A 16,849-nucleotide genomic window follows, 5' to 3' on the forward strand; every position below is an offset into this window, starting at 1 on the left:
TGAATCTGTCTTATCTTCTTTTAAAGCCGTCCAAGTTGCTGGTCATCACTGCCCGGTACCATCGCTGGTTGTAGGATTATAGCCTTGGCCTTCCATCTCAAAGTTACCAAGCTGACAAAACTAGTTGCAACCTGGAATTTAGGAGACTATCTGCATATCCACCCACCTCCAGCAAGGTCAGAGGTCACCTGTTGCTCAAGGCTCTTACCGTTTCTGCTGCACGTCAAAGAGGGTGATGGAGTCAGCATCCCTCAACAGCAGGTTCCCCGTTCCAGCATAGAAAATCTCGTCACAGTTGGGAACCTGAACCTTCTTTGTGATCTCATTTTTCAGGTTCTTGATCAGGATCTGTCATTTCAGCAGGTAGGAAGACCACAAGAGAAAGGAAAAGCAATCAGACGCATGCAAAGACGTGCTTGGCTTCTGCACCGTCAGAATCAAGTCCAGAAGAGTCAGAGTCTTTGGTGCCTCAGGACCTCACCCACAGGACAGAGTGGCTCAGCGCTCAGCTCTGTCTTCGCCTGCTGCTTGCCACTCCTTCTTTTGTTTTAAATCTACACTCTACCACACAACCTGAAAAGGGTTTGCAGAGGGAGCTTACGCACGGTGGCAGGGAGACAGTGAACTCTGGCACGGCAGCTGAGGGACTGACTGCGAAGTGGGATGTCCCCAGTCGGAATTAGCAATAAAAACATCCCTCTTGGCCTCCCTCCCTCCCATCTTATGAAGTGCATTAGTTTAATTGTAGCTGCCCGTATTCCTCTCCTTCACTCTCAGCAGTGGCTGGTGCCCATCGGGAACTGGTGGGGCGGAGGGCCGGGAGCCCAACAGTAGGCGGACTGGGAGCCAATGACAAGGCAGAGCCAACTCGTTCTAGTTTTCTCCGCTGCCGAGTTCTACAAGGGCAACATGGAGGCTAAGGGGGAGGAAGCTGACAGCCGGGGCCGCCCCCTGAGTGCAAGGTAAGCAAGAAAGCAGGCAGGTGGGGGCCGGCTGAGGTTGGTGGGGAGGTGCTCCGTTTGCCCTCATGCACTGTTTAGTCTTCTCGGAAGACTTGCTCAGTTTCCCTTCTCTCTTCCTAAATCAACGTTTCTCTGTGAGGATTTCTCTTGGGAGGTCCATGTTCAGGCAGGATAAGCTGGGACTAACACGAAGGAAAGATGTCGCTGCACCTCAGAAGCAGCTCCTGAGACAGACAGATGGAGCGTTCCTGTCTGGGGCTTACCGAGTGCATCCGGTCCAAGACCGCAAAGCGGTTCCGAGCTACCCACACGGCTGTCAGCCCGGAGGAGCGTTTCCCTTCAGGAGCTAGGAAAAAAAACAGGGGACAAGCATTACGTCAGAGCCCAATGGCTCACCTCCAGCTTTGCTCTTGTGGATCAGCTGCTCTCTTTTTCAACCCTCCCCCCGCAAATGTAACCTGAGGCTACATGCAAGATCCAGGCCCTCATCCTCTCTGTCTCTCACACACACTTTTGGATTCTCAGAGTAGCCCGTTGGAGAAGCCAAGCAGTTGCCTGGGGAACCAGAACCACTACTGGCTGGCACGGGAGGGAGCGGCCATCCCGGATGACATGCCACTATGTCATACTAATGAGCGATGCCTCTGCAGCCAAACTGAGCGAGCGATGAGGGTCCCATATCCAATGCAGGCCCCTCCCTGGCCTGCACTTCCAACAGCTGTTGCCTCGCATTGAAAGACAAAGCCATGAGCCCCACCGGAAAATAACATGCACGGAGGGAGCCGTTCTGGCAGCTTTTAACACACAGGCAAGGCCTCGCAAGTTGCAGGCCTCAGCGCCTCCCGCAGCCAAAGCCAAATGGAAGCAGCAACCAGAGTTATTGCTGGCCAAGGACGGTGCCCTGGAGGGGATCTGAGTCTGCGATGGAAGACCTGCTCCGGGTACCACCAGGTGCCCTGGAGGCCCTCTGCACTCAGTTCCTTAGGTGGATAGCAGGATCTCACCACATCGGGGCAACCTGGAATTTGCTGTGGCTAGTGCCATGGTACAGAGGGTGCTCCTTCCCCTTCCCCTGCTTTTTGGAAGGGGGAAAAAAAAAACCGAAAACTTGCTTATATTCACTACCTGCTTTCAAAAGGACCTAACAGCTTGTCCTCTCTTCCCCTCTGGAATGTTTATTTTTTTAAAGAAAGATTTGAAATGTGTGCACATTCAGTCCCGCACCTCCCTCCCCGGAATTGCCCCAGGCCAACTAGCTGAATAGAGGGTGTAAGGTGCTGCGCCATGTCATTTATCATCAACAGCCTTCCAGATGAGACGCAGGGAACCTCTGATGTTGCTGAACTACAATTCCCATCATCCCTAGCCATTAGGCAGGCTGGCTGAGGCTGATAGGAGTTGTAGAGAACTAAAAAACACCAGGAGCTGCCTCTTAGCATATCAAGTGCCGTGGTTAAGACTGACTGGGATGGCCCAAACCCAAATCTCACTCACGGGGTTACTTTTAGGCCACCCACTCTTAGCCTCAAGCCTTCCTATCCCATCTGGAGTGTGGGGACAAGCGGATCGGTCCACCTTACACGGTCGTCATAAGGATTACTGAGGAAGTGTGTGTGAAGTGCTCTGAATGCTTGATGGGGGTGGTGGTGAAGAGAAGTATCATCCAAACATTGGACATCCAAGTCTGCAAATTATTCGGCAGTTCTCCAGTTGACGATTTTGGTGGCAAATGTGCATCAGTGAAAAAGGAAAACCACTAGAATATAAATAAACCATCTCCACGTTTGGAAAGCACGGCAAGAGTCACATTTACTTCTCTCTGACGTCGCTCGCAAGGAAAAAGGAGAAGCTAGCATCCACCCTGTCTCAGCACTCTTGCCAGAAGCAAAATGGTCAGGAAACGGGTAGCCCAAAGATTTGCTTCACGACGGCCACCGTTCTCACAGGATAAAAGAGTGACTCAGCAGCACCCCTGCCCTGGTACCCGCAGGAGCCCAGCTCACAGCAAGACCAAAATGAAACCAGCAACATCTCTGTGCCCTGGAACAAGGAGATGTTCCACTGCCTTTGTAGCAAATGGCTCCTGGCAGCCATACAGAAACCGTAAATCTGCTAATGGTGGGGGGGCTGGAGACGGGCCTGACTCACGCATCACTAGAGCCCGTCGGGGGAACTTTTACTGCCATGACATCAGAGGCAGGGGAGACCCAGGTGGAACATCAACTCCCAAGTGGAACAAGAAACTAGGAAGGAAGACTCTCCAGCAACACATTTTGATGGGCAGATTCCACGTCCGATCTGGAATTTGCCAAGAGGGAGAGAAAATGAACACTGGGCACTTTTACAGCTACTTTGGAAGCTTCGAGGCCTGCTCAGGATAGAGCTGACTTGCTGGGAGATCCATCACGACCGGCAAGCCAATGAGGTGGCCTGCTGTGGGGAAGAGGCAGGATGGATAGTTTCTAATAACTGATGTATAAAATATATATTCGCAACTGTAAAACTGAGGGACAAACATGAATTTTTCAAGTCAAAAGACCTGCCAATAGCATGCAGGCTCCACAGGATCAGTGGAGGAAGGAACCCGATTGTCATGGAATGGGGGGACGGAGAGGAACAGATGGGCCACATTGCAAAGCTCACCGTCAGGATTCTGGGAGTCAGCATCCTTAGGGATGGTGTACAGGTCGTAGGTGCTGTTTTCCAGATTACTGGCTCTCTGTGGAGAATGGAGGACAAAATCAAGCTCTCTCAGGACTAGGATTTCTTTAAATGGTAGATGCTGGCCCACCCAAAGCCCAGCCACACATATGGAGCCTAAGAGACCCTGGATGGTGCTGAAACTCGTGGTATTTACAAGCTTTGATCACCTTTCTCAAAAGAAGCATCACAAAAAAAGTGGAGAAGGTGCAGAAAATGGAAGCTGGAATTATCAGGGGGCTGAAGCAGCTTTCCTAAGAGAAAGGTTGTATCTGGGGCTTTTTAGTTTGGGGAAGACAAATATGACTTTGGGAGCACAATAGGGAACTCCTGGGCAAATTCCACTCGGTCTACAGTGTCACCTGGACCGTGCAAGGCCTTTCCTGCCTCTCTGGACCACCCCTGCTCACAACATGCAGTTTCCTCTCTATGAGAGAGAGAGAGAGAGTGAGTGTGTGTGTGTGAGAGAGAGGGAGGGGCAATCCCTGAAGGATGGAAAGGTAGCGGTGGCAGAGCTGAAATAGGCCTACTGGAGAAAAAGGGATGCAGGGGTGGTAAAAGCAGGAAAGAATAACAGTGATTAAGTAAGGGGCAGATGTAGGGGTGTAGGGGGGGAGGCCCTCTTCAAGTGACAGGAATCAGGCTCAATGGGGGGAAACACCTCCAGAAGGGGGAGGGGGAGTAAAGAAATGGGATGACCCCTAACACCTTACAGTAAGCTACTGGGCATGGGAGGGGGCAGAAAGAGATATGGTGGCAGGACTCTCTTTGCAAATTTCCAAAGGAGGGAGCCAAAATAAATGAACCCCATTGCATTGCAGTGAGACAGACTGGGGGGTGCGTGAAAAACAGCCTCTGCCCTGTTGACAATGGAAAAAATGTTGTCAGCTAACCAGTACATCCGTTGTCTGTGTTAGATCGGTTGGTCACACTGGCAGACAAGAGGGACTCTGGACTACGTTGGCTCCACCCATCACCTGTTCCGGCCCCTAAGGGGCTCCCTCCCCCCGCGAGGGTCAACAGCCCTTCGGTGAAAAAGGATTTTCCACCCCAGATCCATACAATTATGCAAGGGGCAGAGAAAGCAAAGGGAAAGGTTTTCCTCCACCCTCTCATTACCTCAGAATTTGAAGTCGCCCAATGAATTTGGCAGTGAACCATGTAATGATGAAATGCATTGCCACTGGCTTCGACAGAGTTGGGGAAAAAAGGGTGAGACAAAGTCGTGGAAGAGAATTATCTCTCAATGGGTATTAGCCTTAATGATGATATGGATCCTCCATGTTCAGAGGTAGCATATCTCCTAATACTAGGCAAAAACAAGGGGGGGGAGAGGCTACTGCGTTCCCAGAGGCATCGAATTGGCTACCAATTCCCTGGATTAGATGGCCCCTTTGCTCTGAACCAGCACAGGGCAAGTCTCAGGTCCTCAGAGCAAGTCTCAGGTCCTCAGGGCAACTATTTTGGTCTGCCATTTTCCAAAAAGGTGGACAAGCAGATCAGCCCTGTGAACTGATCCCCACATATGGAAGACTATCAATGGCTACTAGCCACGATGGCTATGCTCTGCCTCCACAGTCAGAGGCAGTAGGCTTAGAATCATAGAATAGTAGAGTTGGAAGGGGCCTGTAAGGCCATCCAGTCCAACTCCCTGCTCAATGCCCCCAGTGTTTCTCAATACCAGCTGCTGGAAACCGCAGGAAGGGAGAATGCTCTTGCACTCAGGTCACTGGGAAGATGCATGACCAGACGGGCCACTGGCTGTTCTCAAAAGGGGCCCCCAAGTCATGGCCACCCAGCTGTTCTTGGAGAGCTCTGGGCGATGAGCTTCAACTGACCGTGCAGAGGAGGACGGCGTTCTCAGCAGGATTATAAGACATGTTGAACACGGGGAACTTGGAGCCGCTGTGGAGGAGAGAACAGGGAGTCACGCATTGGAGCTGCTCTGTGCCACAGCCCTGGTCAGGAGGAAAGACACTCCCAAAGTCCTGGGGAGGCCCGGAGTGCCGTCTGGCTGCAAGGGGCTGGAACTTTAGGCTCCATCCTTAGAGGTTCCACAGCTGGATCTGTCCCCTGCCCCCCCTCCCGGCCTGGAAAAGATCCCCGCGTTGCAGTCTCCACAGGCCATCCTGGAACCTTTTTCGACAGCTGCCTTGAGCTGGCATGAGGAGGCACACAGACCCGAGCACACTGCCCACACCGAGACTGGGAAGCGATGAGCGAGACTCAAGTCCTATGTTATGGAAGCACCGCTCTCCCACTTCCCCGCGGCTTCAGTTCCTGCTGTTCCAGCGAATCAAGAACGTGGATGCAAGAGGGCCAGAGGAGAGTCGCGTTATCGCGCTGCTTCCCACCCCTCACCCGCCTGGTCGGCGCACTCCTCCCAAGCGGCATGGGAGGGAACTACAGGGCGGCATGGCCAGGGTGTTCCAGCAGCGTCAGAATCTCACAGATGCCAAAACAACTCACTTTTTCACTCGGTCCCAGGACATGACGATGGCGCTACTGGCATCCCCTCATTCTAGCTTCACAACCACCCTGTGAGGTAGGTTTGGTTGAGACGGAGACTTGCCCAGAGCCACATCCAAACCCATCACTCTAACCACCACAGGCCACGCTGTCTCGCGAGCGCTGCCTAGAGCAGCACCGAAGGCAACGCTCGGGGCTTAGGATGGAGACGTCAGGGCCATGAGAAGCTCCTGCTCTTGCATCCCCTAAGCTGCAGAGCTTTAGATAAACAGGGCATAACACACAAGCAGCACATGTCTCCATCTCCCTCCCACAAGAAGGAACTGGACGGGGAGCCCAAACGAAACATCTCCAGTGGAAAGAGGACAGCCGCACCTCCTCAGCTGCATCACGGCAACATCTTTGGAGCTGCTGAAGTCCAGCTGGCGCAGGAAACGGTCCTTCACGTAGTAGAGCATGTTGCCGTGCACGGCATAGGCCGGCCGCTCGCGCTCCAGTTTGAAGACGATCATGCCGCCGTCGTGGCCTGGAAACAAGAGGGGCACCCATGTGAAGGCTGCTGCAGCAAACACAAGGAGCCTTGCGACACCTTAAAGGAGCAGCCGACTTCGCGCCCTCCAGGCAAAAGGGCCTGAAGCAAAAGCTTCAGGACCAATCCCTGGCATCTCAAAGTGGGGCTAGGAGATGCCCATGGGGCTGTCACCTCGGTGGTGGCCCCACACCTTTGAACTCCCTCCCATCTGAGGGAGGACTGGCATCTGCTTTGTTCAGCTTTCGGCACCAGCTGAACACCTGGCTATTTGGCCCAGGCCTCTTGTTGGCGTTTAGTACCAGGGTGGATTTTTATGCCTGCATGGCTAAAATTTATCAAGTATTTTTTTTATTTGGGGGAGAGTAGCTACAGAGCCCCAAGCTTCAACACGCTACCAATCCAGATGAGGCCCCTGTGCAGGCTTTCTGCTGAAAAACTGCCTACCTTGCTATTTGCTCCTGAAGGTGGTGTTTGCAGGAAGCAGAGCTTGCACAGCAAAGAGTAGTCAGAAGGGAGAGGGTTTTTTTAGCAGGAAACCAGAGCGGAGTCCCAATCTGGAGCGAGAGCCCTGAGCTGCTTTTTGTCTCCAAAATGAATGCGGCAAGGTTAACCACACTTATTTAAAGATGTGGCTCAGTGGTGGCTGGTGCCCATCGGGATTGGTGGGGCAGAAGGCAGAGGCCAGCCATAAGTGGATCCAGAGCCAATGACAAGCACAGCAAGCTAATTCTGGGTTTGTCCAAATGGTCCCCCCTGCTGAGCTCCACAAGGGGCAACATCAAGACCGAAGAGGAGGAAGCTGACAGCCAGGGCCACCACCGGCAGATCTGGCTAAGGACAGGGTAGCGCTAATGGGCCAGCCTCCACTGATGTGGACTGATGTCAGGAGTCGACTGGCCCAGATTTTGCACCTTGGCATGTTGCCATTTCTTTTGCCGTTTGCTTTGATGACGTTCAAACCGTTTTCGCAGTAGACCACAAGCCTGGGTTCACCACTGGATGGTCATGAGAAGTCACTCCGATTCCACCTACTCTCAGCATCTGTTGTCTGGGGTTAAAACCACTGCTGTGGGCTATTTGGAGGAAGGGCAACCAAGAGCAGAGGGGGAAAAGACCCAAATAAAAGCATCCAAAGAGGAAGCTGTATTAGAGGGTCATGGAAATCAGAAAAGAGGGTCTCGTGGCACTGTTAACATTTAACAGCTTTATTGTGGGACCAGCTTCCTTGGACTAGATAGTTAGATACATGAACTGTTATCTTCAGCACACTCTCGCTCTCTCCACTCCTTGCTGGTAATATCTCTTAAATTTCATGGCCTTTTGCCATGAACCCCCTTCCCCCCCAATTTTCTTTAAAATATACAGTATGTGGGTATATCTACAACTAAAGATCGCTTTGTCCATCTCCAGAAGTGGGCTCTAATTCACAAAAGTCAAAGCCACAATAAACCTGTCGGGTCTTTCAGGTGCCAGAGACATTTTTCGCGTGTGTTTGTAGCAAAACTCATCACTGAATGCACACGTCTCCAAGAACAGATCCCATTACCTGCGGCAAAGAGGTTGAGGTTGAGGTGAGCCGCCAACACCCAAAAGCGGTCGTGATCCCTGCGGAAAGTCTGGACGCCCGTGCTGGGGAGGGGGAGAACGAGAAAGGATGCAGAGGAATTAATACAAACCGCTAACCGGACTTTTTATTTATTTATGGAATCGATAGACCCAAAGGGGCTATTTTCATAATTACAGACAAAATAACAATTCCAACATTGAAACAAGCAGCAACACAAGCTACGATGAAGGTAAAACTCCACAGCAGATTCAAGTACAGCAGATTCTAAAGGCCTAGGTTTCTCAGCAGGCCATCCATGATGCGGCCATCTTTGTTTTCCAAGGAGGCAGCGACACAGCAAGATGAAAAAGGACAACACTTACCGGTGGGACAAGCAGAGCCTCCTCAGCCAATTAAGACCCCATACGACCCACTGTCTTACCTCCTCCTCCTCCTTCTCCTCCGTGAATTTGTCTGATCCCGTTAAAGCTTTGTATGCCAGTAGCCGTATCACCCCTGTCCTGTGGCAGTGGTGATGGCCACCATCCAGAACACAAGATGCAGCACCTTTCCCATGAATTATCAGCCTCGACTGACTCTAAGACAGTGGTTCTTAAACTGGGGTGCACACCCCCCCCGGGGGTGCATTACACTTCTTCCAGGGGTGCGAGGTGTCGTTCAAGAGATTTTAAAAATTCATTTAATCTTAGCTAAATGGAAATGGACTGCCTTCAAGTCGATTCCAACTTATGGTGACCCTATGAAGAGGGTTTTCATGGTAAGCGGTATTCAGAGGGGGGTTCCCATTGCCTCCCTCTGAGAGGCAGTGACTGAGCTTCATGGCTGTGTGGGGATTCGAACCCTGGTCTCCCAGGTCGTAGTCTGATACTCTAACCACTACACCACACTAACTTTAGCTAAGTTAGGCTAAAACACATATTAAAATAATTTTTTTAAAAATGAACGGTATTTTTTCAGGGGGTGCGAGAGCATATTTTGGAAATCTAAGGGGTGCTGGCAGTGGAACATGTTAAGAATCACTGCTCTAAGAGATATACTGGCCTGCATCCAGCATTGCTGAGACTAGACCCAGTGAAATTAATAGACATAACTAACTTCGGGCCACAAATGTCAGTGGGTCTACTTCAAATGGAACTTACTTGGATAGAACCCGTATTCATAGTATTCCATGCTAGCCCTACTCAGAGTAGATCCACTGAAGTTAATAGACATCGCTAACTTAGGCCCATTAATTTCAGTGGGTCTACTCTGAGTAGGGCTAAGCTGAACAGAAGCCACAACCCCTGAAGGAGGAGGTTCCATTTAGCCAGCATAGCAACGACAGGCCCATGAAGAGGGCTGTTCGCAGTGCTCAGATGAGCACTGGTAACAATAACGGTTCTGGTGTCATGTTGTCTCACTCAGTTCTGGAGGGAGTAGAGAAGGTGGAAGTCCGAAACATCCTGAGGGCACCAATTTGGGGGAAGTTGGAGTAAAAACACTGGACCAGCTGGACTTTTAACTGTCCTGACAGTATTTCCCCAATCCCCCCCTCCCCATCCAATCCCAAGATCTGGTGGCCCTCCATTTTGGACTCCATCATTCAGGCCAGGCACTTGGCACTCTTGGGTGTATCTTGGCCTAAGATCCAGAGATCAGGAAGCGCAGGCACTGACGGTGCACTTACCGTTTGGACATATCCCAGACCCGGATGCTCTTGTCCTCAGAGTTGCTGAGGATGAGCTCCTGGCGGGGGTGAAACACTGCGCAGGAGACGTTGTTGTAATGCCCACGGCAGGTGTCCACCTCCCAGGCTTTCGATTCTAAAAAGGAGGATCATAATCACAGACCACTCTCATGGCAAAGAGGTCAAGGAAACAGCAGCCACCCATGACCCCCTATGCTTTGGGGTGCAGGAAACAGAGCCCTCCCATGCCTCCCGGCTCCCAGCGGCTGGGACACAGCTCTGAAAGATCTTGTAGAAGGAATGACTCCCAAGACCTGCCCTCTGACTGCACTAGAGCAGCTCTGGCGCCTGGCCTTTCAAGGTGCTTACACAAGAGACGGCGAAAGTTTTAAGGGCACTGACCACTCCCATCTTCACACATTTCCAACCCTCTGCACAGTACTTCTGTTACCCAGATGAGTGACAGCCACTGGCTAAAGTGCTTTCAAGGGGGGGAAAAAAAGGGGGGGGAAGCCAAATTGAGGAGAAACAGCCATAACAGCTGGCTGTAACCTCCACATGTTTGGGTTGTATATGCAACTCAAAATAGTTCCACCAAAATCAATCACCATGGGACCACTGATTTCAATGGGTTCACTCTGTGTAGGGCTTAGCTGGATAAAAGCAACTGAGTAGCGTATGCTGGAGACAGAGAACAGCCAAAAGTCATCGCTGTCACACCTGCCTCTTTCCTAAGGATGTGGCTGGAAACAGACTCCTCAACCAGGTGGACCTTTGAGCTGAACCAGTTAGGCATTTCTGAGGCTTTTACATTCTTATACCACAGAAGTGAGCCTGCTTCCGATAAGCCTCCAGAAAAGCATTTTCTTCCAGTGCTTGATTCTCTTCTACAATTTCCAGTCCCAGATCAGATTCCCACCCGAATTTGTTCTGCTGTAGCCTCCTCTTAAGCCAGGAGCGGGGAACCTGATGCCACCCCACAAATTGCAGGTCTGCAACTCCCACCATTGGGCACGCTGGCAGTTCGGGCTGATGGGAGCTGGAGTCCAACAAGAACCGGAGGGCCAAAGGTCTGCCACTCCGTCTTGTGCCAATCAATGCATGCTTACAAAAACTAGAAAATAAAAATGCCTTACTTGGACCAATGCAGAAAGCCACACTATTACTGTTAAGACTTCTTACTGGCCCTCCATCATGAGGTCCCAGGGCGGGTTACAACCATTTAAAAATACAATATTAAAAATAGTTAAAACAGATTACAATTAAGAGAACAGGGTGGGTCCTAAAATATATATTCCAGGAGTGAAGGGCCAGGATAAAAAGGTGTGTCTTTAGCATCTGACAAAAACTACGTGATGAAGGTGCCTGGTGCATCTCTGCGGGGAAGGGAATTCAACAGGGGCTTCTACCAAGAAGGCCTGCTCTCAGGCTGAAGCCCTCCTGAACTTTTGAGGATGGTGGGCCTACCAAGAGGGCCCCGTCTTGTCGATCTTAACACCCAAAAGGGTGTGTAGGGGAGGAGGCAGTCCTTCAAACATCTGGAGCTGACCCATGGACTTTACTGAGAGGCAGAGTGGCTGAGCTCCGAATGGCCAGTAGGCCTCCTGGCAAGGGGCACTTGTGCCCATGTCTCATTACTCCTGCCACTCAGCTCCATGGAAAATGGCGCTGCTTACCATTCATTCGCCAAATCTTGACTTGCCGGTCGTCAGCCCCCGACACAATGAGGGGCATGGTGGGGTGGAAAGCGGCCCAGTTCACACCACGATCGTGTCCCTAAGAGGAGAATGGGACAATCTCAGGCCAAGGGAGCTGGAAACACACAGATCTCTATGCTGGCAAATCAGATACGATCAGCAGTTATCGCACCTGCTGCCACGTGCCTCTAATCCACAGGGATCCACTAATCACTACATTAACGTAGCCTTTCCTTTCCTCTTTGATCCCGCAGCAAAAAGATGAATTTAGGTGGCTGAATTCTGGACAAAGAGATGAGGGGGCTGAGGTGCGGCAGCAAGAGACCAGAGAAGAGGTGGTTGCAATAGTTCTCGCTCACCTTTGCTGAGAGCAAACCAGTTTCTCATTGCTGACGCTTTTAATGCCACGCACTGGGCTTTGTGTCTCATCCAGCACAAACACCTCTCCTCCAAAGCTCTCCAAGGGCATCTCTCCATTCTAGCATCTTGCCTCATTCTCACCTGCGGCTTCTGGTTGCCCCTCCCCCACGCAAAGGTCTCTCATCCCCCCAAACAACCCTGCCCTTTCTCCGTTGCTTCCTTTTACGCCTGGAACTCCTTCCAGAGGACCCCTTTGAGGCCACCAAATCCTTCCCTCAACCCCCTCCTTTAGCCTTCTTCTCGAAGCCATGGGCACAACTTCTCCATCTCCAAATCCGCCCTACTGTTAAGTACAAGCAATTGACATACAGGCAAGCTCTTTCCCTGCCTTCTCCCTGCTTCATCTCCCACCCCTTCCTGGATCACTCCCGAGTGTTGAATTTTAAACTGCAAGCTCCTCGTGGCAGGGACCTGTCCTCTACACACTAAACAACAGATTGCAATAGGCTGGATCCCCGAGGCAAGGATTTTTCTTGTAATCCAGCTCTGACAGTTGCAGATTTTGATGCTCCTTGTTGTGGAATTACTTGTGGCAGGTCAAAGGACCCTGTCAAAAGCTATTTGTGTTCTGAACAGTTTAAAAGAGCAGATATGCACGGGTGCTCTTTGCCCTGCCTGCCCAAGCCAGGAGTACCTCGAGGACGTGCTTCACCACCGCATCTGTTGTCCCAAAGAGATCCACTCCAGTGATTCCACGGACGTCCGACTCCACAGCTCCTGGGGAGAGGTTCTTCTTCCTGAGGCCTTCAAAAAGGCGAAAGGAAAAGAGCAAGGGCAGAGAAAGCAAAGATGAGGTTGGTGAGAGGATGCTGCAAAACTCAGGGATCGATCATTTATATAAATGTAGAAGAGACATGCATATGTGAATGACAACAGAGAGAAAAGGGATCACAGATTTGCTACAAACAATGCAGAATATTGCAGTTCACTAGGAAAACTGAGACTCCTTTGCAATCAGAAAGCAAAATTCATCAGGTTGGAAATGTTGCTGTTGAGTCGCTTGGAGCACGAGGCCAGAGGAGAAAGGGGAAAAAATGGGAAAAAAATGAATCAGTACCAATACTGGACCTTAAGCGTTCTGGCGTCTAACCTGTGGTGTTAAGAAAAAATAAACAGAAAGAGGATTTGGCTGTTAAAAGGAGCTATCACATGAGCATAACCAGGCAGACACTTTTAACAAAGAACTTAATGCAATGGACTAAGATCCAGGAAGATCCACGCTCAGGCAGGAACCTCTGCAAGTCCAGAGTGGCGAGAACAATCCGCACGCCGGGTTCAAAGGCTTTCAGGAGGTGGCGAAAGGAACTGAACGACAGATGGAAAATTTCTGGAGTGACCACACAGATCCAGAGGGAAAGGACACGTACAGAATGAACCAGCTTTTTAATGTTGTGGGAGAGAGTAAAGGAGGGGGGTGAGAGAGAAAGACAGATGTACAAGAGTTATGGGAATTAAGGTGCTGTGCAGAGCAGACTGGTCATGCGCAGGCTCTGGCCAACTCCTGGACAATTAGGTGCGGTTAAAGGGGACCCTGAAAGCTCAGGCAAGAACTAATGAATAAGCATCACTCTTGGAGAGTTCGGTCACCCTGGACACATCCCAAGATGCTCCCTACTCATTAGGGAGCCCGACTTGAGTTTGGTCTCCCTTTGTGAGCTGTGTCCATTGTGCTTCTAGAGCTTTTTCCAGAACCTCACCACTCTCAGCCTTTTGCTGCCTGGAACCTCAACAAGACCCCAACATTTTAAGAGCAAAGAGTGCCCCTGGCTAGGAGCTGTTAGGGTTAGTGGTTAACGAGGAAAGTAGTTTATAAGGTGCTGGGTTTTTTTTTTGGCAATATTAAGCCCGTTAATCCCTCCTTTCCACCATCCACATCAAGGAAAGGCTCAGCTTCAACTTGGATTAAAAAAGTGCATAGGAAAGAAAGGGAGTTATTTCATAAATACTCTTCAACAGGACATTGTTAGTTTCAAGAGCAGGGAGGCGTCACAGCTTTGAAGCAGCTTTTTCATGCATTTTAATTCAGCAACCAGAAGCCAGACCCAAACGGTCTCCCTTCGCGCACTCTCTCAGCAGGAACAAGGGGGACCCTGTACTCCGTTGCCCTTGAAATGGAGCAAAGCCCCCATGGGCAGCGAGGGTATCCTTCCATACGTTTGATATGGCTGCTGGCCTTCTGGTCTGGTTTCTCCAAGAAAAGCATCACAAGATTCCAGTAATAATCCCAGGAGGGTTCAGGATGAGATTTCAAATCACGCTGAACCCAGGATGAACTTTCCATTTGAGAAATAAAATAGCCTAAGGAATGAACAAGAGCTAGCTAGCACTGCGCAATGAGGCGATAGATTCCTGCTTCGAATTGCACTTAAGCCAGACACTCGCTAGGTGTACTTAAGGCAAGCTGTGGATTTATCTACAACATGGGGACGACAGGGCTCTATCTTACAGAGGAGTTGTACAGACAACACTTCCCTTATCGCACCCACCACCAGTCTACTCTTCAACTAACCTTTCAACAGTAATGACAACCAGCCATGGGAATTAACTCCAAATTTGTAAAGATGTTGTGAAAATTTAGGGGCCTTGCAAACCAATCTGGGGAGTTGGAATTCTGCTGAGAGAGTCTGTGACGGTAGCAGACAAGGGTGCTGGCGGAAGAGACAAGTTCTCCCTGTCAGTAGCCAGGAAGTAGAGATCCTCTCCCCCCCTCCGCCCCCTCCACAGCTGGGTCACGTCTGAATGTGTGCTACAAAACCCCAGCCGCCCACCCAGCCAAAAACTGCAATTGAGAAAGCGGCGAGCCTAATACATACTCACTGGTCCATGCTCCCACCCCCTCCGGATCCTTATCTTGCAAGCAGCGGCTGCTGAAGTACCTTCGACAGCTCCTTGGAAGTATGGACAGATTCCACTGAGCCAGCCGCCGCCACTGCTTGCAACCAGGACGTGGCTCTTCCTAGCTCAAAGAATTCTGCAAAGATTATGGGTGTTGTAGGTGCAAGAGATAGTGGGCCAGAGGCTCCCCCACACCTACTCTACAGGTTCGATTTCCAGAGGATGTTAACAGTCTTGCTTCCATCACTGATTTGCACCCCACAATCAAACAGCAAGCGTGGAGGTTGATAAGAAGTCAGACTCAAAAGGGGATGGGGCTTAGGAGGCCAGACCCCCCCGGCCAGTAGCACCACTGGACCTGGCTCCTTCCTCCATGAGCCTTTGCTCCTTTGCTTTGGCCCAATAAAAGTGATGGACAGGAGGCTCAGGAACGGCAAAAGAAAGTCCTTCCGAGAACACCCGAATTCACTGATGGAATTCACTGCCAAAAGATTGCTTTAAATAGGGATTCATAGAAGAGTAGAGTTGGAAGGGGCCTATAAGGCCATCAAGTCCAACCCCCTGCTCAATGCAGGAATCCAAATCAAAGCATTCCGACAGATGGCTGTCCAGCTGCCTCTTGAAGGCCTCCAGTGTCGGAGAGCCCACTACCTCTCTAGGTCATTGGTTCCATTGTCGTATGGCTCTAACAGTTAGGACGTTTTTTCCTGACATCCAGTCGATATCTGGCTTCCTGCAACTTGAGCCCATTATTCCACGTCCTGCACTCTGGGATTAGACACTCATGGTGAAAAATGACGGCTCAATCAGCAGCTATTGGCCACAGTAGCTAAACTGAACATCCAGGTTCAGAAGCAGTGAGCATCTGAATACCAGCTGCAAATGGAAGAGGGAAGCATACCCTGTTAGTGAGCTTCCGAGAGGCATCTGGCTGACTTCTGTGAGCAACTGGATGGTGAACTAGTCTGATCCAAGCAGGGCCCTCAGGTTCGTGGCTCCTTCCAGGCTGCAGTAATTGCCAGTTGCACATTTACACCCGACACAGGGGTTTGCTGCACTTCTCAACTGCTGTTAACACCTGAGAAGCCTCACACGGGCAAAGCATGCAAAGGGGCAAGTTTCTACCCAAAATGAAACGGTATCTGCCAAATCAAGAGGCAGCATAGCGCTCTGCTAGAGTTTCACAGCCCCTTCCACCAAACTGGTGCCGTGGGAGTGGGATCCAGGATGGGACGGGGACTGGACTCTTATTACTCCTCTGCCTTGCCCAGATGATCCACTGTTAAACTTTCCCTTCTCCTCCAGCTGTGATCCGCTTTCAACAACTGCAGTTTTGACTGCGGCGCTGCTGCTGCTGGACAGCCCCCTCGACCTGGGCAGCTCACCAGAAATATCCCAAACGCGCACAGTCTGATCCAAGCTGGCCGATACCACCAGGTCCTCCGAAGGGTGGAACTGGGCGCACATCACGTAATGGTTGTGTCCAGTCAGCACGCTGGAAGGAAGGCAGGGGAGAAAATACTCATGAGTACCTTCCTGAGCGATCACAGTCATTTGGCAAGAGTGCAGGGAGCAATTTATTTATTTATTGTAGAGATTTATCAGCAGAAATCTCTTGCAAAGCCTGAGACTTTCTGTACCTCAAACTGTACTCTCAAGAGCCCTGCACTCTTTGCAATAAACTAAGTCAGGAAACTCACAAGCACAAGCAGCAGATGTTAAAGATGATAACTGATACCTGTTGACTCAGATCATCTCCCCACCTCTTACCCACAAACTCTCAGGAGGATCATTCAAGAGAAGAGGCTTGGATGGTCTTAAAACAAGTCATGGTTGTTTAATCATCATCATCACCCATCTATTTGTGCCATTTTGAGCCCACCCTTTCACCAAGGAGCTTGAGGAAGCTGACACAGTCCACCTCCTCCATTTTACTCTTAAAAACCCTGCAATGTAGGTTAACCCAAAAGAGAACATGTTCAAAGGCACCCCACGGGACTT

The 16,849-nt window shown here is 50.7% G+C and overlaps 1 protein-coding gene across 1 annotated transcript in view; it reads right to left on the bottom strand.

Moving 5' to 3' along the window:
• The window catches only part of COPA (COPI coat complex subunit alpha), a 46,641-nt gene that overhangs the window by 20,732 nt on the left and 9,060 nt on the right, over positions 1 to 16,849 (bottom strand). The window contains exons 6-15 of the mRNA XM_061606675.1: positions 16,234 to 16,343; positions 12,648 to 12,757; positions 11,573 to 11,672; positions 9,897 to 10,032; positions 8,210 to 8,292; positions 6,507 to 6,657; positions 5,501 to 5,567; positions 3,606 to 3,681; positions 1,226 to 1,308; positions 209 to 348 (exon numbers count right to left, since the gene is read on the bottom strand). Of these exons, the coding sequence (XP_061462659.1) occupies positions 209 to 348; positions 1,226 to 1,308; positions 3,606 to 3,681; positions 5,501 to 5,567; positions 6,507 to 6,657; positions 8,210 to 8,292; positions 9,897 to 10,032; positions 11,573 to 11,672; positions 12,648 to 12,757; positions 16,234 to 16,343 (1,056 nt within the window). The remainder of the gene's footprint in view (positions 1 to 208; positions 349 to 1,225; positions 1,309 to 3,605; positions 3,682 to 5,500; positions 5,568 to 6,506; positions 6,658 to 8,209; positions 8,293 to 9,896; positions 10,033 to 11,572; positions 11,673 to 12,647; positions 12,758 to 16,233; positions 16,344 to 16,849) is intronic.

The sequence above is a fragment of the Rhineura floridana genome, chromosome 22 (assembly GCF_030035675.1).
Source record: "Rhineura floridana isolate rRhiFlo1 chromosome 22, rRhiFlo1.hap2, whole genome shotgun sequence".
NCBI classification, from domain to species: domain Eukaryota; kingdom Metazoa; phylum Chordata; class Lepidosauria; order Squamata; family Rhineuridae; genus Rhineura; species Rhineura floridana.